Source organism: Aplysia californica, unplaced genomic scaffold, assembly GCF_000002075.1.
Source record: "Aplysia californica isolate F4 #8 unplaced genomic scaffold, AplCal3.0 scaffold00376, whole genome shotgun sequence".
NCBI lineage: Eukaryota > Metazoa > Mollusca > Gastropoda > Aplysiida > Aplysiidae > Aplysia > Aplysia californica.
This window is the reverse complement of record NW_004797646.1, coordinates 389,201-412,445: the sequence shown is the minus strand read 5'-3', so window position 1 is coordinate 412,445 and position 23,245 is coordinate 389,201. Positions and strand designations below refer to the sequence as shown.

The window sequence follows — 23,245 nt, the reverse complement described above, 5'->3', positions numbered from 1 at the left end:
TGCAGTGGACTGAAGTTTTCACAGGTGTTGTTTTCCTTTTTAAAAAATCTGAATGAAAGTTTTTTTATGCGCCCAACGACACAATTTAGAATTAACATTTATAACAGGCTGGCTCCAGCGCTACCTGCCAAGGCCTACCCGGGAAGAAATGGATACACTGTAACAACACCCCAGAAGAAATAATAATTGCATTTATATAGCGCATATCCATGCTCAAGAGCATGCTCTATGCGCTTTACAACTATTACAAGAAAGACCGAGATACTTGATTTTTTTAAAATATTCTTATTCTTGTGTGTGAGTGTCTGTGTGTGTGTGAGTGTGTTTGTTTGCGTGTGTGTGTGTGTATATATATATATATATATATATATCTGTATACAAATTATACTGGCGCTCATATGACCTTATGCAGTTGCGAGCGCCGTAAAACCTCTACTAAAACTAAATACATATACATTTTAATTAAAGTATATATAATTATATTGCTTTCCATTGTGTGTGTAAATTAGATGCTATGCGCAGCAGACCTTTATTTTGACGGGACAAAATCTAGAGTCTAGGTTTCTACATATATCTTGTTTTCATGTAGGCTACTAATCATATAACACACCTTAGCGTATTGAGTTCAATCAGTCAGTCAGACTTGTTTTGTTTTTAAGCCCATTCATCTCCTAATTACTATAAGACTACTGTTGTCTAAATGTAGATATCGAGAGGCTCCATTAAAATATGAAATCAATACCCAACAACAATAATGATGAATATCTTCTATGTGACATCGACCCTCTTTTGTGTTCGCTGTTCCTTACACTTAAAGCTAGTTATGGCACACGCCTAGAATCATGCAGTCATATCTTAAATTCAGTTTAAAAAATACATTTTTCACCATTTCTTATTATAATTAAATCTTTTAGCTTCTTGAAAGAGTATCTTTATAATTTGGTATGTCTGATAATTTTATGATACTTGGGTAAGTTTTCTTCTTATTTTGCCGATCTTCATAATTTTTAAACTAGCTATATAACATAAAACTCTTAAATAATTGAACAGTCCCTATGCTTTCTCAGTTGCCTAGAACAGTCTGTATCACACACAGAATTTAATTATTTTTTCTCCCTGTCATTCTATCTGTCATCCATCCCGTCAGTTGATCACAATCTCTCTCTCTCTCTGTCTTTTATTTAATTTTTCCCATTCTCCTTCGTCCCTTACCAAGGCCCGCCCCTCCTCTTTCATCCTAGCCCCATCCCCTCTTCCTTGCGTGCATTCCCCCACCCCCACAACGTGACCCAGCCCAATAAGATTCTATAAAAAGAAACACCACAGTTCGTGATTTAGACCACAGTCGGCGGCCATATTTGATCCCCACCACGGCGTGCTGCTCGTGGCGCAGCGAAGAGAGAGAGGAGGCTCCATTTGTTCTAAACTCCTTGATTTACACTAATGTTGTACTACTATATTGTGGTAGATGGGTCTGGTGTCGTAGGGAAGGACATTTTGAGACCATTGGTTGTGAGACAGTAATATGTCATTGTACATAGATATTCATAGATCATTCTCTGGGACTCGTATACATTTTTGTACATGCTCTTATTTCTCTCAGACTGCGGTCAAAGGGCCAGTATTGTAATGTGTATCAGTGCACACTCATGTATTTGGTGCACCCTCTGGTGTATGTTGGTGCACTCACAAAAGAGATGACAGAACAGGGTGAAGGGACAAAGTCCATGTCTTACTTTTACTTTCAAGGTTATTTGTTGCCTATACAGAACTGTCCAAATGTTTCCACACACATGTTGAGAAACCTGCTCTGTACTGTACTGTGCTCATATTTGGGATGTATCATCATGTTTTCCCGTATTCTAACACCTGTAGCAGGGAGGCAAGTCTTGTAGTTCAAAGAACTATTTGTGGCATGCTGTACTGACAATTTGCCATACATCTCGAATTTTAACCCTTAGGACGTAGACATAATATGATAATGTCAAATTTATAGGTTGAGTTTGTCCAATTTATGAAATAATATTAATAAAAGACATTTTAAACTTCAAGGAAACTGCATCTGTTGAAGATCTAAAAAATTTGACCTCTGAGACTATTTTCAGCCAATATCTCCATTCACAGATTGTTACAAGTGACTCACTTTGTCAATGTCAGCACGTCTCACAAATCTGCGCGCGTGTGAAATACCCAACATTCGTGTGTGACATACAGCATGTTCTCTGTCCCCGCAGTCTTTCTTTCAGAAATGTTATTGTCTTTCTTATCTTCTAGTTTTGTCTCATGCGTGGACACTTTTGGACCTTCTTCCACTTACTCGATTTCAGAATTCCTTTTATTATTACTGACTTGTACATTGTATGTCTCTGCCTTCACATTCAGCACACTCACATGTCATCTTGTCGGTTTGACTCATCTCGGGATGAAGTCGTGGACCTGATAAATCTTTCCACACAGACACAAAGAAGGAAATGCTCGCTGTACATCTAGTCTGGTTTTGAAAAACATGACTTTCACTTCAGAGTTTCTGTAGAAACCTGACAGACAAGTTCTTTACTCAGGACTAGCTTCTCCTTAGAGTAGAAGACAGTGGGTGGTTGGTGGGTGCTCTGCTCCATCTTTCCTATCAAACATGGTATCTATCGTCCTTATCTCCCCTCCTTTTATTTTGTGTTTGTTACTCTAACACCTCTTATCTTTTACACTTATATGACTTTATTGTGCTGCAAGTGTCGTAAAACTCTTACTAAAACTAAACATAAGATAAGACAGTTTTTCTGCCTCTTTTTTTTCGGTTGAAAACTTTAAAAACTTGCACAAATGTGACAAACTTGGATATTTATAGCATATCAAACCACTAAATACTGTGATGCTTCTCACTTCACTTTGGAATAATAAAGTTTTAGAGAAAAATGCTGTTTTCTCAAGTTTTCATTTTTCTTAATTACTACAAGTTTTTTTCCCTGTCAAATCTGACACCCAGCTAGACAAATGTTGTTCATCACAGAAGCAAAGACAAAGAAGAGCAAAAAGAAAACGGGACTGCAGGCATAGTTTGACGGATACATGACTTCCGAGTTTTCTGTATTCGACCTATCCATGTTATACTGTAGTTATAATTGTCATATGCATTGAATTGTCAAGTGTGACACCCAGCAAGACATTAATTGTTCATCACACAAACCACATGAACTGATCTTGCTGTCAGGGAGAGGACAACTCGACACTTTCAGTTATGGACTGAACATTCAGTAGCTTTATTCTTAGAAAAGCAAAAACTTTTCACAACATTTGATACGTTATATATGTATAACTAAAGAAAAAAAACAACCTCCCCACCTTATTTCATTTTTCATTGCAAGAATGAACACAAAGTTTTACAGAGTGGCCCTCAAAGTAAGGCAAGTTCAAATACAATTAGTATAATATACATAAATATAGCCTATATATAATAATGGTGAAACCAGGCGCCCGTCAAAATGATGAAATCGAAAAGACACATTTTTTCCTCCTGTTGAGCAATTTTAATCCATTTTTCTTTTGGCTCAACACCATTCTTGTCCACTTAAAAAAGCATTTCTTACAAACGCTGATCAAAGGCACAAAAAAAAAAGGAAATTTGTAATTTCGCGGGATATTCAAGTTTTAGAAGTTGTCATACTTTGGTGGCCATTTTCTTGCTAATTTTACCTCTGAAACATAATATTGAACCCCACCTTCTTCAATCACAAACTCCTTGACTTCTATTCAAGATAGAAGGGCATTTTTTTCAACAAAAGCATGGCAAATGAACAAGCTCTAAGTTGAGACCAAAAGCTCCATATGCTCAAAAACTGTTGAACGCCTGATTCCACCATGTCATGACAATTAAAGAAATGCCACATTCTACTAGTACTACATGCATCCACTTCACTTTCGAGACACAGTCCAGCAATGTCATTCTTCAAAATCACAAACACCTCTCCACATGTCCATGTCAGCAGACACAAACACTCCCACATCACACATGACATGCATCAAATGCTTCTCATATCATAAATACCATGCACATCAGACACATCTCACATCACACATGAATTGCATCAAACACATCACACCACAAACACAAGGTCAACAAAACATAAGCTCTTCTTTTCACTTCATTTTTCTGGTTTTGATGAAAATCATTTTGAAAGCACTGAATTCAAGTAGTAAAATCTGAAGTTGGTACAAAATGGACCTAAAATTCTAAGGAACAGGGGCATTAACTGTGATAATATTCGGCTTTCTAGTGCCTTAGCTCGTTAAAAAAGTGACAAATGTTCAGATGTGTTCTCTCAGACCGGCCACATGCCTGGTATAAGCAAGAGAAGATTAAGTCATTTCAGACTTTAGTAAAGAGACGTGCATTGACAAAATAATTGTCCTTTTGAGGTAGGCAAAAGTACGAGAGTGCAAAATACAGAAACAAGCTCTCCCTTCCAACATGGTTATATAGTTTATCATTGAATGATTGACATATGTACCGGGTATAGCACAGCCTGTGTAAATCAGACTATGTCAGAAGTTACATAACACTCTATGGCTGGCAAGTCAAGCCTGGCCCTTCTGGATAAACATGAACCATGGTTGAGGTATGATGTAGTTGTAGACAGATCACAGATGTTTGTAATACAAGTTTTTCATGCTTTGTAATATCAGGTGGTAGAAATAGGAAAACACTGGCATTGCAACAACGTCGTTGAGGGGAAATGTACACAAACTTGAGTGAACATAGAGTGTACACTGTACAGTATTCTACTAAAAGTTAACTTGAGTGAACATAGAGTGTACACTGTACAGCATTCTACTAAAAGTTAACTTGAGTGAACATAGAGTGTACACTGTACAGCATTCTACTAAAAGTTAACTTGAGTGAACATAGAGTGTACACTGTACAGTATTCCACTAAAAGTTAACTTGAGTGAACATAGAGTGTACACTGTACAGTATTCCACTAAAAGTTAACTTGAGTGAACATAGAGTGTACACTGTACAGTATTCCACTAAAAGTTAACTTGAGTGAACATAGAGTGTACACTGTACAGTATTTTACTAAAAGTTAACTTGAGTGAACATAGAGTGTACACTGTACAGTATTCTACTAAAAGTTAACTTGAGTGAACATAGAGTGTACACTGTACAGTATTCCACTAAAAGTTAACTTGACTGAACATAGAGTGTACACTGTACAGTATTCTACTAAAAGTTAACTTGAGTGAACATAGAGTGTACACTGTACAGTATTCTACTAAAAGTTAACTTGAGTGAACATAGAGTGTACACTGTACAGTATTCCACTAAAAGTTAACTTGAGTGAACAAACATAATGTGTACACTATTCCACAAATAGGGGATATATGATGGCATCGGGAGATGTATAAATATCAACAACATCACTGGGTTACAGGAAATACTGAAAAACCAACTCGAGTCTTCTCTGTCTACATTACACAACATGAGGCAACAAACCACAAAATACAATGAAGTTCCCTGAGGTCTTTTGAATTCCAGCCTGTTCTAGTCATGCCCTCACCAAGGCCGCAACAAAGAGCAATAATCACATTTATAAACTGACATTTGAAAAAACAAAAAAACAAAAACAATCTCTGCAAGTCTGAGAACTATAAGGCGTTATTCGACAGGGCATTAAAACGCAGACAAGGGCAGGGCTTAATGGCACAGTCGACACAACAGTGTCGGCGTCATAAGTGTACGTGCGAGACGAAAGCACAAATACAGACAGCCTGCTACCATCACACGACACACAGACTACATTCATACATTTTCCGCCGCAAAGTCGACAGTTTTGGGAAAACCAAGAGAGCTAATTATGTTGATTAGTCAACTATTGAGTGGAAGATGCAAGTGAGAGCTGTATTCACACCTTCCGTTTGTTACAGAAAACAAATGTCTCCAGACCCAGTGAAAAAGTTTTGTGCGTTTGATTCAACATCCAGGACAATTATCAGCAGTCTCAGTCTCCACCGGGTGGCACCCAGAACTAGCCGCAGGCGATAACAACATCTGGTCTATAAATAGCATATTATTAGTCTCCGGGTAGTAAGTAGAAACTGTCCACTGGATATACAACATAAGTAGATTTTTGCAAACAATGTAAAATATTCCTCTAAGGATACTAGCGTATCAGCATGTGTCTTCTACTAAATCTAGCATCTGCATTTGTCGCGGCCGCGATTTTTAGTATTTTTTGGTCCGCGAATCGCGGCTGCAATTTTTGTATTAAAAAAAACCAAAACCCCACTAAAAACAAAACCACTGCTGGGGAATAAAAAAATTTTCAAAAGAAAAGAAAAAGAAACCGAACCTCTTTACTTTTTATAAAGAAAGTTTATTTTCACTTCAGCTTCACTTTGTCTCTTTCTCACTTGTTGACACCACATTGATTTGTTATTTTTTACTTGAACAACACATTACATGCTATTTATATTGCTGTTTCTCTTTTATTTTTCCTTCTTTGTTGTGTTTTAATTTGTCGGGGTGTTAATTTTTTTCTTGTTATTGTTCTGATGTGTTGTTTTACTATTTTCTGTTTTTATATAGCGTAATGTTATTTAATTTGATGTTGTTCCTACCTTTTTTATATATGCTGGGTTCCTGCCATGAACTTCCCATCAAATTCAACGAGGTTTCAAGGAGGTTTCAAGGAGAAATTTGTAAAATTCAAGGAGGTTTGGTCAAGAAATTCATGACGAAAGCCTATTTTCGATAGGCCTACACTTGTCGGAAAGGAATCATATCATAGTTTCGATTTCCAACAAAAACTGTTCCCATGGTGACTGCCAACCCAGCTTCTCAATTTTCCAGGTGGGCTCATCCATTCTCCAGGGGCATGTTACATAACAATGACAGTGCATGCTCCATTTATATTTTATATATATAATATATACACACACGCGCACACATGTAGGTACATTATATCCAGTCAACTAAACGTCAGTGTGGCACTGGGATACTGTGTGACTTAGGTATTTCAGTTTGTTCTTATACTTATTTATATTTTCCCCTCATCATATTCGCCTATATAAACTATATAAAAATGAATCTTGCTTTGAGCCTGAGAAAATGTCTAGAACCAGAATATCGACCATCAAGAACCAGATTGGGAGTCAAAGTTTATATAATAAACTTGAAAGACAAAAATTATAGCTCAAACTCAAAGTAGAGTAATAACATAAACTATAAACAGCTCAAGTAGACCTATTCAGTGTGAGAGGAGTAAGAACTGTGGGAGGGCAAGATGCAGTGACACTGAAAATCTGCGAATCTTGAACAGAAAACTAAAATATTGAATATAGTACAATGCATATAATTTACTATCACCTGCCCAATGAAACGGGAACCCTTAAGTTTAAAAAAAACCCGACTTACAAGGTTTGAGTGAGACAGATACTGATTCCACAAGTCCTGCACCAACACGCGCTTTGCAGAGAGATGAAGATCTAGATTTAGATCTAATAGCAATCAAAATTCCGGAAAGTAAAATCTGCTTCCAAGTTCAGTTTTTGTCATCCAGTGTTTCCTTCAACCCCATCCCGCCAACCCCCTCCCCCGCATGCGCCTTTAAAAAAAAATCAATAATATCCACATTCCCGAGTCCTATACTTCGTAGGGCTCAGACTTTGCATGAACTTTGGTGACCTCAACCTTCGCCGATACTCACGATGTGACGAAAACGCACAGGTTAAATGACCAGTCACGATGGCGAGCCCAACAAGAAGCTTGTATAATTTTTTTCCCCTTTCTTTTGTTTTCACAAGCGACAGCACAGGACAAATGATTTATTTTCACCGCGTTTGTAATGCAGAACCAGCATGTTACAAATGTGGCGTTATCAGACTACTATAGGCCCCACCGGCAAATTTCTGGGCGTAAACGAAAGCAGACCCTGATTTTCCCATTCGAGCTTCGGTATCGCACATACACTTCCACTAGTTGCCGCCATAACCGCCAGTGAGCGGGTAACATACTCTCGGGCCGGGAAAAGCCGAATGAATAGTAGGCCTATATCACAATCGCGACCAGCAAAAATGAACTCAGGGGCACCCGGGATCCCGCGGCCTGGCAGTCACCCTGTGTTCCTGTCCGATCTGGCAAAATTCAAGGGGTTTTCAAGGAGATTTTTCCTTGAATGCAAATTCAAGCAGTTTTCAAGGACTCCTTGAATTCAAGGAGGTCGCGGGAACCCTGTATATGGGTTATGTTAAAGCATGTCTCCACCAAAACCAAATGCTGACACTGGAAGGCCCCTTAATTGTGCGATGCTAGCTAAATACCGGTGTGTCAGCACGTGTGTTCTGTGAGTCAGCACATGTGTTGTTGATACAGGTGTGTCAACACATGTGCTCTGGATACAGGTGTGTCAACATGTGTGTTCTAGATACATGTGTGTCAACACGTGTGTTCCAGCAGGGAGGAGGTGAGCTGTAAGATACTGGCATTCCCTCCGCCCGGCGCCGACAGGTAGGTGGTGATGACCTGTGGCAGCTGTGCCGTCAGTGTCGCGTCAGGCAGACTGCCGATGTCATACATGTAGCTGCTGGCACTGCCGGCCGAGACGGCCGCGTTCTTCTTGGCGCACACCTTGCTGTGCCGTGTCAAGTGGTTCGACTTCTGGAAGCGTTTGCCGCAAATGCTGCACAGGTGGGGTCGCTCGCCCGTGTGGGTGCGCAGATGACACTTGAGGACCGCGGCTCGAACAAAGCCCTTGTTGCAGTGAGGGCAGTGGAGCGGGTACACGCGGGTGTGGGCCTTTACCTCATGCAGCTCCAGCTTGTGCTACAGGGTGTTTTTTTGGGGGGGGGGGGGGGGGGGGGGGGGACAGAGACAAGGAACCCGTCAACATCTTGTAATGATTATATAGAGAAGAAGATGAAGAAGAATTTGAATGATAATAATATAATAATACCCATCATCATCCAGTGCCAAATCTGCGACAGACATCGGCGATAATGGTTCTCCATTTATTCCTCTGCTCTGATGCTCTTAAAAAAGCTACGTTTCCCTGATCTTTCCCCGTTACCCATTTGTTTAAGTTCTCTAAGTAGGTTGCTCTGGGCCTACCCCTGCCTGCCTCATTTGCCTTTAATTTTGCCAGTGAGAGCTAGATATTCAAGACCTTTAAGTCTATTCAGGTGTCCCAAAAACTGAATTTGTCGTTTCCTGATTGTTTTTAACAGTGAGCGTCCCACTCAGGCTTCATCTAGCACTACCTCATTAGACTTCTTTTCCCTCCATATATTCTCAGCAGTATTCTAAGAAACCACATTTAATAATACTAATAACAATCATGATAATAGTAATGATTATGATGAGGATTCTATAATGCCTACTTCATGATGGCTATAGGTGCTCATAAAATAACCCCCCCCCCCACACACACACACAAAAAAAAAAATGTTAACAAATATTTATTTTTTAAAAATTTGACAGCTAACACAGGGACATGTTTTATGTATACCAGCCCATTCAACATACGACAAGCCTTTCAAATACATGTACACCTAAAACCTGACAAAAACAGCACACACAAAAAGACAATCACTATGGAACAACACAAGACACAACACGTGTATGCTAATGCAAAGCTCACCTTCTCCACAAATCTCTCACTACAACACGACACAACACAAGCTGACACGACCCATTCCGACATGACACAAACCAATGCTAGAAGACATGACACCATATAATCTGACACATGTAAGCCAGTAAAGAGCTCACCTTCTCGCAAAACCTCTCACCATACACAACACAAACTGACACCTACACACAACCAATATAATATGACCTGACATGACACAAGACAACACAAGTACAGGGATGGAAACAGATCAGTCCAAAATTTACACACACACACAGTAAAGCTGGATCCTGCTCGCCAAATTTGAGAGTGGCGATTCACGATTCAGTCGGCTTCAATGAATCGCGAGTATGCAAGCGCTCATGGAACACTAAGTCTCGGGCTCGTTGTATGCGTGAAACGGAAAAATGTCATATCAATGCCACTTTGCGAGTCCCACTCTTGTTGTCCCGCCATCCTCTCCGCCCCCCGCCCTTCGTTACGCTGCGATACAGACCTCAATTAACGACCCCCATAAATCCCCCCCCCCCCCCCCCATGATTCGCTAAACTAAAACAAAGGCTCCATAAAATTCATTCTGTCGATTGGTTGGAACCCGTTCATTTTGTTTTAATAGGGGATTGGACTATGCCATCTTTTGTAAAATAAGGGGAGCCGTACTAAATGTTCCGTTCCGTTCTCGCGCTCATGACTCGACTCGCGACTCAGCAGTAGGTTACAAACAAGCCACAAGGTGGTGACAGCGACTGGGGAGTGGATTTTTTCGGAAGGTGATACTGTTCCGCTGAAGTGAATCGCAAATCGCGTTTCGCAGGGAAGAGCGGCGATTCAGTTCCGTTCTCGCGCTCGCGACCCAACTCTAACACACACACACACAGAGAGAGAGAGAGAGAGAGAGAGAGAGAGAGAGAGAGAGAGAGAGAGAGAAAGAGAGAGAGAGAGAGAGAGAGGGAGAGAGAGAGAGAGAGAGAAAGGATTGGGGAGGAGGGATGATAAAAAGACGTGGCAGAATGGGAGAAAGATACAGAGACAGGAACAAAGAGACGAAAAGAGAAAGAAAGAGTGAGAGAGAAGCACTTTCTGAGAAGAAAGTCAGGTCCCACTTACGGAAACTCAAGGAGCAAATGAACATTGCGGGTTTCCGTAAATTTACAGAAAATTTCCATCCCTGCAAGTGAACTAACACACACCTCCTCCTCTCCCCATGACACAACACAATACAAGTAAGCTAACTAGCAGAAGTCTCACCTTTTCCAGAAACCTTTCCCAACAACACGACACAACCCAATATAACACCACATACATTGCACAACAAGACAGAGCACATCATGACACAAAGATTCTGGCAGAGAACTCACCTTCTCCAGAAACCTCTCACCACAATACTGGCAGCTGTGTGGTTTGTCTCCGGTGTGTACTTTCCTCTGATGTCGCACAAGGGTCGGTTTACACACAAAGCCCTGTGGGGAGGAACAGTACGGTCACAGGTACACATTACTGGACAAAATGGATGGATAGTTGTGAGTCAAAGATACAGAATATAGAACTAAAAGGATAGACAGTTACCACTCAGTTAAAGTTGCACACTATTGGACAAAATAGATAGTTACTAACTCCTGTGAAGTCAATACAAAGAAAACATAGGTACTGTTTTCCTGTTCGAGATTCGTGGACTTGCAGAAACAGTAAACGCTGGAGGGACACAGAAGCAGACAGTTGAAAGAGTGTTGTATTGACCAGATTTCCAGTCAGTACAGGGAACAAAAGAGTGACCCTGATCTCGGTCCACCACTCACCTGTCCACAGATCAGACAGTGGTATGGTTTCTCCCCAAAATGTCTCCAGGCGATGTGGTCTCGCAGCTGCCAGCTAGAGAAAAACTGTTGGTGGCAGTGTTCACACTTGTACTGGTAGTCCTTGATGCCCTGATGGTCCACACTCACATGGCGCTTCAGGTTTTTCTTGCTTTTGTACACCTATATGTACACACAGACAGACACATGAATAGACATACAGACACAAGCACAGACAGACACATGAATATATACAGACACACAAACAGATGCATCAATAGACATTGCGATGGTCCACTCTTATTTGTCGCTCCAGATTTTTGTTCTTGCACACACACACACACACACACAAGCACGAAGGCATGCACACACAGACGCATGCACACACACGGGTGCGCGCTCACACACTCACACAGTTGGACTACAACAGGGACAATATGTTTGTCACTTTTAGATGTTTTATTGCTCGCCATTCATGTTTACTGTCTTGTCTGTTTTTCATTGCAGATCATACTGCAGACCATGCTGTATTGGTTATTGAATAAAACCTACCACAAAGGTCTAACCAGACTCCAGTTTGCAACTACAGTCGAACCTGCCCTGACAGCCACCTCTATAAGACGGCCACCTGTACAAACGGCCACTTTCCATTTCCCCCCTTGCGTTTTTTCTATATAATTTAACTGTGTAAAACGGGCACCAGTCCAACGCGGCCGGGGCCACAATAATTTTACACACAACCCCTATAATACTAAGCAATAATACCTGTCTAAGACGGTCACCTTAGTGACTCCATTACGTTTTGTCATAAATTGTGCATTGGCCCCTGGCGTTGTGGGCGAGCCGTCATAATTCAATCACCTGTCGTTGTTGTTAGGTAGTCCCTCCAACCGATCATGTTGCGTAGGCCCCTCCCACTGTTGACCAATAGCTACCAATTTTCAGCTGCTGGTGAGGTAAGCGTGTGATCCTTCATAACCCATAAGCCCCGCCCAGAACTCATACACAAATCGTAAGTGAGATGAGTGGTTACTGTTTACCCAGTCTGTAACAAAGGACGTCAACATGAACTTGTTACAGAAGCGTCCCTCGTTCTCTGAGTGGTGACGACCCATGTGTTTGTTTTAACATGGCACTCGGTCTTCCTTGTCTGATACATTTCGTTTTATTGTCACCATTGTGCAAAATCAGCGACAAAATAAAAATTACAAACAAAATACAAACCAACAGCAACAACACCAACAAAGACAACAACAATGGGGCTACTTTCGATTGGGGCCTCAGATGGGAATGGTTTGTTTCCTTTATCTTGATCAGTCCTGCCTAAGACGGCCACCTGTCCTATACGGCCACTTTTCTCCTTGACAATGGGTGGCCGTCTTACACAGGTTTGACTGTATGTGTTAAAAACCTTGTTACTACAGTGACATTACCTTGCCACACTCCACACAGCTGTGCGATGGCTTCTCCTTTTTCTCCTTGGAATGAATCTTCACATGCTGAGGATGAAAGACAAAGTATCAAAAAGCAGTTTTCTACAACTGAATCAAAAAGTTTTCTATGACTGAATCAAAAGCTGTTTCTACAAGACAGCTGTGCTGAATCAAAAAGGTGTTTTCTACAACAGAATCAAAAACCTGTTTTCTACAAGTCAGCTGAGCTGTGGAAAGCTTGTGGCAAGCAAGGGCTTAAATTGCAAACAGACACAAACATTCTTTCAATGAAACTTTTGTTTACAATTAATTTGCAAACAAGAAAAGCGTTGAAACATGTAACAATATAATATTTTACTTTAAAAATAACAATATATATCAATATAACGTCAAAATTGTCCAAAACAGCTACCCACTGTCGAGGAGTAAAGTGGTTATTTAAGACCAGTGGGTGGACATAAGGACAGTGTCATTATAATTTTTTTAAACACGAAAGGGGGGGGGGGACGTGGTTGTTTGTACAGGAGATTGTCTTGGACAGGTGACCGTTAGAGCAGGTCCCACTGTACTTGTAGAAGATAATCATCAAATATGTTTACACACTATCAATAATACTAATACTTACAGCCAAGAGCTTGTGCTGAAATTCAAACTGCTGACCACAGACCTGAGAAGGAAAAGAAAACAAACAACGAGGATGTACATAAACAGAATGGTGACCAACTTTTCAAACACAGACCACATAGCAGAATCATGTTCCTCGATGTTGGACAGTTTTGGGCTATTAGACAGAGGAACCTTATAAAACTGCTAGCCCCGCTGTTTCGCCAACTTCATGCCCGTTCCAAGGATGGCGGTATAACAAAGTTTGACTGTACACTTATTACAGTAAAATTGTGAGAAACTTTACGACCCACGACAAGAGAGACAAAAAAAATGAAGAAGAGGAAGAAAGGGAAGAAAAGGAAGAAGAAGAAAAAGAAGAAGACTAAGAAAAAGAAGAAGAAGAAAAAAAAGAAGAAAAAGAAGGAGAAGAAGAAGAAGAAGAAGAAGAAGAAGAAGAACAAGAAGAAGAAGAAGAAGAAGAAGAAGAAGAAGAAGAAGAAGAAGAAGAAGAAAAAGAAGAAGAAGAAGAAGAAAAAGAAAAAGAAGAAGAAAAAGAAGAAGAAAAAGAAAAAGAAAAATCAAGAGGTGTGAGAGGCTGAGTAGGGCGCACCTGACAGAGGAAGTCCCCACGTAAGCTCTGATGGGTGAGCTTGTGGTAGTAGCGGCTCGCCTTGTTCTTAAACAGCAGACCGCACAGGTCACACTCAAACATCCGGCCTGTGTGGGCCGCCATGTGCACCTTCAGGGAGCTGCGTGTCAGGAAACGTGCCTGGCACTGACCACACTGGAACGGACGAGTCTGATTGGACGAAGGACACAGACATGAATGAGTCAAGATGAATATACAGTGAAGATGATCGGACAATGTACATAAGATGAGTATACTGTTTCGATTAGACAATGTACATCTGGAAAAATGAGAATTCTTTTGATTGGACGATGTACATGAGTAGAGATGAGTATACTGTTTTGATGGGAGGATGTACATATGTAAAAATGAGGATACTGTTTCGATTGGATGATGTACATACATGTCTAAAGGTGAGTATGCCGTTTTGACTGGACGATTACGAATACATGTGTAAAGATCAGAATTATTTCAATTGATGATTTACAGAAACATACATGAATAAAGATGAGTGAGCCATAGGATGACGTACAGAGACAGACGTGTGTAAAGATGAGAATCCTGTTTTGATTGGACAATGTACAGAGACAGACATAGCTGTGAGAGCACTGTTTAGTTTTAGTTTCAATAAGAGCTTTACGGCACTTGCAACACAAATAGTTTATACAAGAACCAAAGATTAGAGGTGTCACTAGATAGTAACATACTAACACAGCTACAGGAGGGGTAGTGGGGAAGAGGAACATAAACTGTGTTCTATTGCCATTTGGGGAAATAAGGATATAATCAGAGTTCCCTTTATTTTAGTAAGAGTTCTACAGTACTTGCAACACGATAAGGTCACATAAGTGCTGAAAATTAGGCGTAACAAGAGAGTAACAAACAAACAAATAAAAAAAATTTTTTTTTTTTAATGTTTGATAGGAAAGAAGTAGAATACAACACCGGAGAACCCGCCAACCCCCAACATAAGCAAAGTTCTGATGGGAAAGTGGAAAAAAAAAAAGATGAACAAAACAACAATAAAAGAAGAACCTCCCCCCCCCCCCCAGAAGAGCCACCGAGGGAGAGGCAAAGTTACCGTGGCGTGCTTGCGCTGGTGTGCAGCGACAATGCTGGGCTGGTTGAGGATGTACACGCCACAGATGACACACTTGAATGTGCGACTTTTGGTCGGCGTGTTCTGGGACTTGTTCATCAGACAACCATGGTGTTTCTGGAGGAAAAAGAAAATTTTTTTTTCTCCCTTAAATGTAGGTGTTTTTGTGTGTCCCCCATTGATACAAGAGACTGGAAAATGCCGAGATAATATTTTGACAAAGTTTAAATTCTTAATGTTTAAAAGAAACAAACAAAACATGCACAATATAAGAATAATAAAAAATTAAAAAAACATAAAAAGAAGCAGTTTTTTTCCTCTTCTGAAATAATGTGCTTTGAGGGTTTAAAACATATAAGAGGCAGCATGGTGAAATCAAGCACTCGTCAAAATAACAAAAAATGAGAAATTTGGAATTTTTTTTATTGAATTTGTATTTTTTGGCTTAACGTCTTTTAGGTCCATATAAAATACATGTCCAAGTGAATTTTGTGAAAAACGATTAAAGGCAAAAAAATATGTCATTTTTCAGTTTTCAAAGACTCTGCAGCTAATGGAGTAACCAAACTTTGGATGCCATTTTCTCGCTAATTTCACCCAGGGTCCCCACCAAATCCTGGAAATTAAGACCAATTCAAGGGAAAAATCAGGCCGCTGCGCATCAAGAATGATCCCCAAAAAACCCATCTATCAATGATAAAAAGTCAAAATGTTTATAAATGAATGCAAATGTACATTTTGTAATAGTCTTCAAACAATAGACGATTATAATGCTGGGTGACTGCCAACCCAGCTTCTCAATTTTCCAAGGGAGGAGCCTCATCTATTTTCCAGGGGCATGTTACATAACAATGACGGCACATGCTCCATTTATATCTAATACCTGTATATATGTATATGTTTGTGAATACACACACACACGCACACACACACACATGTAGGTACACTATATCCAGTCAACAACATGTCAGTGTGGCACTGGGATCTTGTGTGACTTTGGTATTTCAGTCTGTTCTTACTTATTTATACTTTCCCCTCATCATATTAGCCTACATAAACTATAGGCTCTATTAAAAAATTAATCCTGTTGTGAGCCTGAGAAAAGACCTAGAACTAGAATATAATCGATTGTCAATAACCAGTCTGGGTGTCGTGATTCGTATAATAAACGTGAAGACGAAAACTATAGCCCAAAACTCAAAGTAGAGTAATATTTGTGTAATAACTTGAATGGCTCAAGTAGACCTATTCAGTGAGAGAGGTGTAACAACTGAGGGAGGGCAAGATGCAGTGACACTGAAAATCTGCCAATCTTGAACAGAAAGTTAAAATATAGGTATAAATTACAATCACCCCATCCAATGAAACATGAATACTTTAGTTCAATAACAAGGCATGACAGGCCCCGATTCCACACAAGGCCTGCACCAACGCGCGGTTTGCAGGGAGCTCTTATTGTAAGCTCGTTTTCAAAATTCTAAATACTAAAAATTTGCTTCCAAGTTAAGTTTTTGACCTCTAGCGTTGCCTTCAACCCCCCCCCCCCCCCCCATTCCGGAGTTCTATACTTCACAGTGCTCAGACCGCCGGTACTCACACTCACAGGTTCATTGACCGCTCACGATTGCGAACGTGACAAGACGCTTGCATAACTTTCTTTTCTTTTCTTTTTTCACAAGTGACAGCAGAGGACAAGTTTTTAGTATTGATTTATTTTCAAGGCGACACAGCATCTGTAATGCACAACCTGCATGCTACAAATGTTGCGTTATCTTTCAGACTATAACCGGAAAATGTCTGGATGGTAAGGAAAGCGAAAGTAGATCTTGATTCTTCCCAATCAAGCCTCGGTGTCACACATACACTTCCACCTGCCGCCACAGTGATTCATTTACGTTTCTTCTTCATGATTCATCAACCATGGATAGCTACACTACTAATATTACACAGGCCCTATCCTTTCCCGACTTACTGACCCATCACAAAATTCCCGACTTTTTCTCGACCTCCCAACCCATCTCAAAATTCCCGACTTTTTCCCTATTTCCCGACCTGGTGGGGACCCTGTTCACCACTTAAACCAAGCGACCTCCCTTCCTTCAATCGCAAACATCTTCAATTCTATTCAAGATAAATGGATATTTTGTTTATTGGAAGCAAGGCAAATAAATAAGCTTTCAGATGATACAAATAACTTTATGTGCCCAAAAATTGACAAGCGCCTGATTCCACCGCGTTGTGACATATGTTGAATAACTTGCCACTAAATTTCATTCTCGTGAAAGACGTTTAGCTTATAAAACAGGTGATGGTCGATTCTACACACTAAGCGATAAACCAGCACTGGCAGCATGCGAGTGTGTAATAGGTAGGTATTTCTACATACAACCCCCCCCCCCCAAATCAAAACAAATTTGATCATTTGAGAGGTAGGCTCTCGACCCTGCCTGTCAGGGCCAACGCGGGCTGGGAGGAATACACCTTCCCAGCAGAAAGACCCAAACTCTCTATAAAAATTCTCCCCTCTTGGCATGTGAGTCAGGGAAGATGATCTCAGAATACAGACACAAGATCCCGGGAGAGCCAAACTGAGGCGAGCTGAGCTGGGGCAAAGCGCCCCCTACCTGTAGATGCTGCGCCAGGCCACGCACATGGGCCAGTTGGGAGTTACACTTGAAGCACGTCGGTTTGGCCTTTGTCTCGTGACATTTGTACACGTGGAGGTTCAGCTGGAACAGACTGTGGAACTTGCGGTGACACACCTGAGGACACACAGACAGATACGTCAGGGACAGGGACAAGCAAACAGGTCAGGAATAGAGACACACACACACACACACATACACACACGAAGTTAAAAATCACACAGACACACAGAACAGACTGGTCAGTAAAACACGCACATGCATGCACACAAACACATACATTAAGATGTGGAACACACAGGCACACACAGACATGTTAGTCGACACACACACACAAACACACACACAAACACATACACACACACACACAAGACAAGGATCACACAGAGTAAAGCAAAATCATGACTTGACTTCATAAAATGTAAAGTACGAGACAATTATAATTACTGTATCATATTATAATCATATACGTACACACAATATAACATTCCAAAGTAAATACAAAGTACAGAATTTTACAAAAGGTTAACTGAAAAGAAGAGATATTACCATTACTCAGCAATATGTTAATTTTGACTACCAGTTCAGTACCTTGTTAACTCAAAGATAGTGCACAAACATGCACGACAGTCACAAACAAAAGCCAGACAAATATACATACAAACCTTTCATGAAATAAGATAGCTTGGTTCAAAAACTCACAGAGTAGACGAATTTATTCAACTTCACATTTGATGTGAAAGATAATATTAAGAAAATGGAACTTTTCAAATTTGAAAAGAAGAGATAAGATAAGATAAGATAGTACTTTATTATCCCAGAGGGAAATTTTCCTTGGCTGTACAGGACCATAAAAACACATGCAGGTATACATTTTAAAAAAATATTTTTAAAATTAAATATTACTCTCACTAAAATTCAATATGAAAGGAGAAGTAAAGCTGACAAAATTTACATTTACATCAAATGCATCATTCCACCACAGGAGGGATTTAAATACTACACCTTTGGAGTTATATACAGATACATACTCTAAGAGCAACACAAAAAACAAGTACATTCCTAAAGCAGAAAATTGGCTACCCACAGGGGCCATTTATTTTAATACAGTCAAACTTCCTCTCTTACTACCACAGACAATCATTCATTCAAACAGTAACTTCCTATTTCTTCCTTACGGATTAAAAAAAATATATGACACTGTGTAAGATGTCTGAGACAACCACTTTTCTCCTTCACAATGGGTGGCCCTCTTAGACAGGTTCCACTGTACTTACCTTGCACTTGCAGATGCCACTGGAGCCAGCATTCACCTTCAAATGACGATTGAGGGCTCCAACAGTAGAAAATCTGAAAAACAAGAACATGCAAATTAGTTCCTAAAAAGGTAACTACTCAATCACCATGGAAATGCCCAAACAGCCCAACACATGTATACCTCACTGACAACTTAAACTACAGTACTGTTATCAACACCAGACATTTTCCTTGCCAACTACCGACAAGTCTCACTATGATACCGTGCCGGCCATGTCTAAATGGGCAGTTGTTTTTTCCTAATGTGGTGTTTTTATGCACCCATAGACTCAAATTTAGATCGTTAAGGAGATGAGCTTTGACCCTGCCTATCAGGGCTAACCCGAGTTGACAGGAATACAATATCCCAGCAGAAAGACTGAGATGCTTGATGATAAAGATTTCTACCAACTTGGGAATCGAACTCTGTTTTCGTGCATGCGACTGTGAAGCGCTTTTAACTGCTACATCATAGACATCGGTTCAAAGAACTGTGTACATTCTTTTTTCAAGACAGCTGTCAGAAAAAAAAAGGCAAAAAATTTCTATGACCTTTTAAATCACTGTATGACCAGAGTATTTAAAATCTGTAAATCGTAGAGCAGTATCAATTTTTTAGAGTAATGCCTTCATCTCTACCCAATAGAAAGGACGGCGTCCTTCTTTTTTTCCTGACAAATGTAAGAATTAAAAAACCTGTCTGCTTCTACTTTTATAATGAGTGTCAACATCATATCTTTTTACACCTCAGACACACTGACTCTCACACCTGTCATGGTGTATTTTCAAAGTCTTTTTATGGAGTTGAACTCTAATCCACTATTAAGAAAATCTTGTTTCAAGTCATTGACTCTTGGTCATCACACTTTCACTTTTTCATTTGAAGACAGAATAATTCTTCATCAAAGAACTACATTCAATAATATCACAGTTGTGTTCACATCATGTTGATGAATTGTAGAGAGAGTAAGTGACAGTAGAGAAACACAGTGATGAGTGCCGACTCTGCTGAGAGGGAAGGAGAATAAGACTACTCACCGTCTGTCACACACAGAGCAAACTTTCCACTTGTCCGAGGATTCTGCTCCATCTTTCTTCTTTCTGGACACCGCTGCATTGAGTCGTGAACCCTTCTTTCCCTTCGCAGGGTTCACTTTGACACTAGCAGCCTTCCCATCAGGTTTAGGAGCCTGGCAACCAGATAAGACAGCATCAGAACCTCCTTCAGCAGCCTTGTCATCCTTCTTCTTCAGTTTGTTGCCAAAATGCTTTGAGCTTATCCCTTCTCCTGTGACTGTCCGCAGACTCCCAGCTCCTGCCAGGACTCCAGACAAGTCTTTGACATCATCAGCTGTAGTGATGTGTGGCCAGGACTGATCGCGTGTACCTGGCCTCAGGGCTAGCTTGGACGGGAAAGGCTTCACCTTCACCTCATTAGACGTCACGCTTTTTGCTTGAGACATCCTGTTATTTTTGCTTTTTGCGGATTGCTTTCTACCGACAGACTGTTTTGCAGTGGACGATTTCACCCGCGACCCTTTGGAGGTGCTTTCTTGTCTCTCAATTGTTCCTTGTGCTATTTTTATCCTCTTTGAAGTGGGCCAAGATTTCAAATCAAAATCTTCTGAACATTCACCGAGTATCAAAAAGTTTGTTCTACCAGGAGTTGAGCTATCAACTTCTTTCTCTCGTTTCTCTACAGTTTTTAATGTCACAGATTTGGCAGTTCTTGCCACAGTATTATCTTGAGTACTATTTACTGAAACACTGCAATTGTCAACATTGTCATTAATACTAGTAGCAGTCGTTGACACTTTGTCTCTTGGCTTACTGATGCTATCAACATCCCATGAAGAAAGTTTAGAAATGCAGTCAGATGGAGAATTGTCACAAATATCAGCAGAATTGTTCATGTGTGGCGAGGTATGGCTGTCTCTGTGATCCCAGTGCTCCAAGTCTTCAGAAATAACATCCATCAACAACCTAGAACAAAGATCATCATGGCCTTGAACATCTTCCCCTCGCTGTGGCAGGTCAATAACCTTCCCCTCTTTGTCCTCACCCGCTGGCCGCTCCCTCATCTCAGAGCAAGCACCCACTGAAAAACTCACATAGTTTCTGAACACATTTATCACAGATCTCAGAACATCTTCCTTATCCGTGTCATCCTTCCAGCTTCCAGTACTGGTCAGCGAGTCAGTCGAAGAATCCAAGTGGCAACTGTTGGCCTCACGAAGAGACATGATAGATGCAGCAGGCTCCAGGCCACAATTCCCCCACCCCACTCCCATCTGGTGAACAGTATCCACAGAGACTGGCACTGAGTGATGTGTGTCATTGTACTTTCGGTCACCACCGGTTTGCGAAAGGACATCATAAACTGTATCAAGACCATCTTTTGTATGACGTTCAGCAAAACACACAGTAGACACAGACGAATGAGAGTTAGGGAGGACATTGTCAGCTGTTGGCGTGTCACACACAGGAGACATGAAAGCACCCAAGTGTTGAAGGACACCCAGGCTTCTGTCAGAGTCCATGCACCTCTCTAGAGCATCCAGCACACAACTGATGGCCGTGCTTGTTTCTTCTTCACTGCTGAACTCGCTGTCTTCACCAGATCCACTCAGGCAATTACTTGATGAAACATTTCTACCCCTACAATTATACAACCCATGACAGCTTTTGTTTGCGAGAATGTTTGAGTCATGTTGCTCAACGAGACCAGAATATGAATCCTTAGCATTCTGCAGTCCATTATTCGCCGACTTTAAAGCAAGAACAACAGACCCATCAGGCTGACACAGAGTTGGGTGTTGTGACATGCCCGCTGAGGTGATGACTGGGTCCTTCAAGTGAACACCATGACCCATATGACAAAAACCTCCCTGACTCTCTACGGAGTCGTACAGACCGTTCAGCCTCCCCGAGGAGGTAACTTCTGTGAAAGAGAACGGCTCTATGTTGCACACCCCTGCCATCAAAGCGCCGCCAGCCAGACAGGGAACTTGATCCAAGTTTGTCTCTTCCTGGCTCTCAGAATGACCTGCCAAAATGGACGTTGGTTCTTCTGGTAATCCATCACAGGTGGGGGCCAGATTTGCACCCACAAAGTCCCTGATCTTCTGCTTTCCATCCAGGGAAGACAATGGAAAGTTTGCTTGGTTCCTTGAGAATGTGACATCAAGGGAGCCAAAAACATGTTTGTGTTTACTCCAGATGTGGTGGTCAATGCTGGTCTGTCCCGAGAACCTGGCCTGGCAGGGTGCACAATGCCACGAGTTGTGTCCGATAATGATCACAATCTCCATCTCCAGGCAGCTGACTTCTGCCATTGCTCACTGCAGAGTAAAAAGACAGGGTTCAGACAAGACTGCATCCTATACATGTATAACAAAGTCATTATATTTATAAAAATTAACCCACTAAATCAAATGTCAACAAGATTCACAGTCAATTTCTCGCACTCAGGCATGAACAAAATATATTATAGAGTCGATGTGCCTGACCGCGGCAGTGACCCCAGCGCAGCAGTAGGTCTAGTTTCGGCAATTTCTCACTTACCACTTTTGTGTAAGAGACCTTTTACTACCTCATTTCTTATTTTTGTATTTTGTTTTTTGAACAATAGATCTAAATGTTTTCATTATTTTTAAAATGAGTGGTCATTTTGAATGCATGAACAAATGAATAAATGAAAAACAAGTAAAGTATGCAAATAATGCAAGTTTCTCTCTGTATTATCAAAGAACCTGCCACTCTATGAAATCTAAAAATCAGGATTTTAGAGTTAAAATATCAGGATCTGGTGAAAAAAATCGAGATCAACTTGCAAAACAATCATAAGGGGCACTGGAGAAGGTTGGGCCTTGGTTCCCTTTTATGAGGCAAGTATGCAAGACAAAACTTTTGCAGGAATAAGTTCACGTTTGGGCGTCTAAATGGAGGAAAACTGAAAGACAGCATATTATAATTATGTACTCGAGTCGGAGATGGATACACTGGGGGAGCGCAGGCTGCAGTAAAGCTGAATCTGTCGTAGTCTTGAAAATAGCTGACACATAACTCTAATCATCCATGCAAAAAGCCCGCATTTTCATACAGTAACAACGTTTGACTTCCA

At 40.7% G+C, this 23,245-nt stretch overlaps 1 protein-coding gene across 1 annotated transcript in view; it reads right to left on the bottom strand.

Annotated features, from left to right (window-relative positions):
* Positions 1-7,244: 7,244 nt before the first annotated feature.
* Positions 7,245-23,245, bottom strand: part of LOC101847747 — a 20,645-nt gene continuing 4,644 nt past the window's right edge. The window contains exons 2-11 of the mRNA XM_005103515.3: positions 20,161-22,463; positions 19,104-19,176; positions 17,806-17,943; positions 15,164-15,298; positions 14,065-14,253; positions 13,474-13,515; positions 12,849-12,914; positions 11,419-11,598; positions 10,981-11,082; positions 7,245-8,817 (exon numbers count right to left, since the gene is read on the bottom strand). Coding sequence (XP_005103572.1) covers positions 8,431-8,817; positions 10,981-11,082; positions 11,419-11,598; positions 12,849-12,914; positions 13,474-13,515; positions 14,065-14,253; positions 15,164-15,298; positions 17,806-17,943; positions 19,104-19,176; positions 20,161-22,457 — 3,609 coding nt within the window. The 5' untranslated portion in view covers positions 22,458-22,463 and the 3' untranslated portion in view covers positions 7,245-8,430. The remainder of the gene's footprint in view (positions 8,818-10,980; positions 11,083-11,418; positions 11,599-12,848; positions 12,915-13,473; positions 13,516-14,064; positions 14,254-15,163; positions 15,299-17,805; positions 17,944-19,103; positions 19,177-20,160; positions 22,464-23,245) is intronic.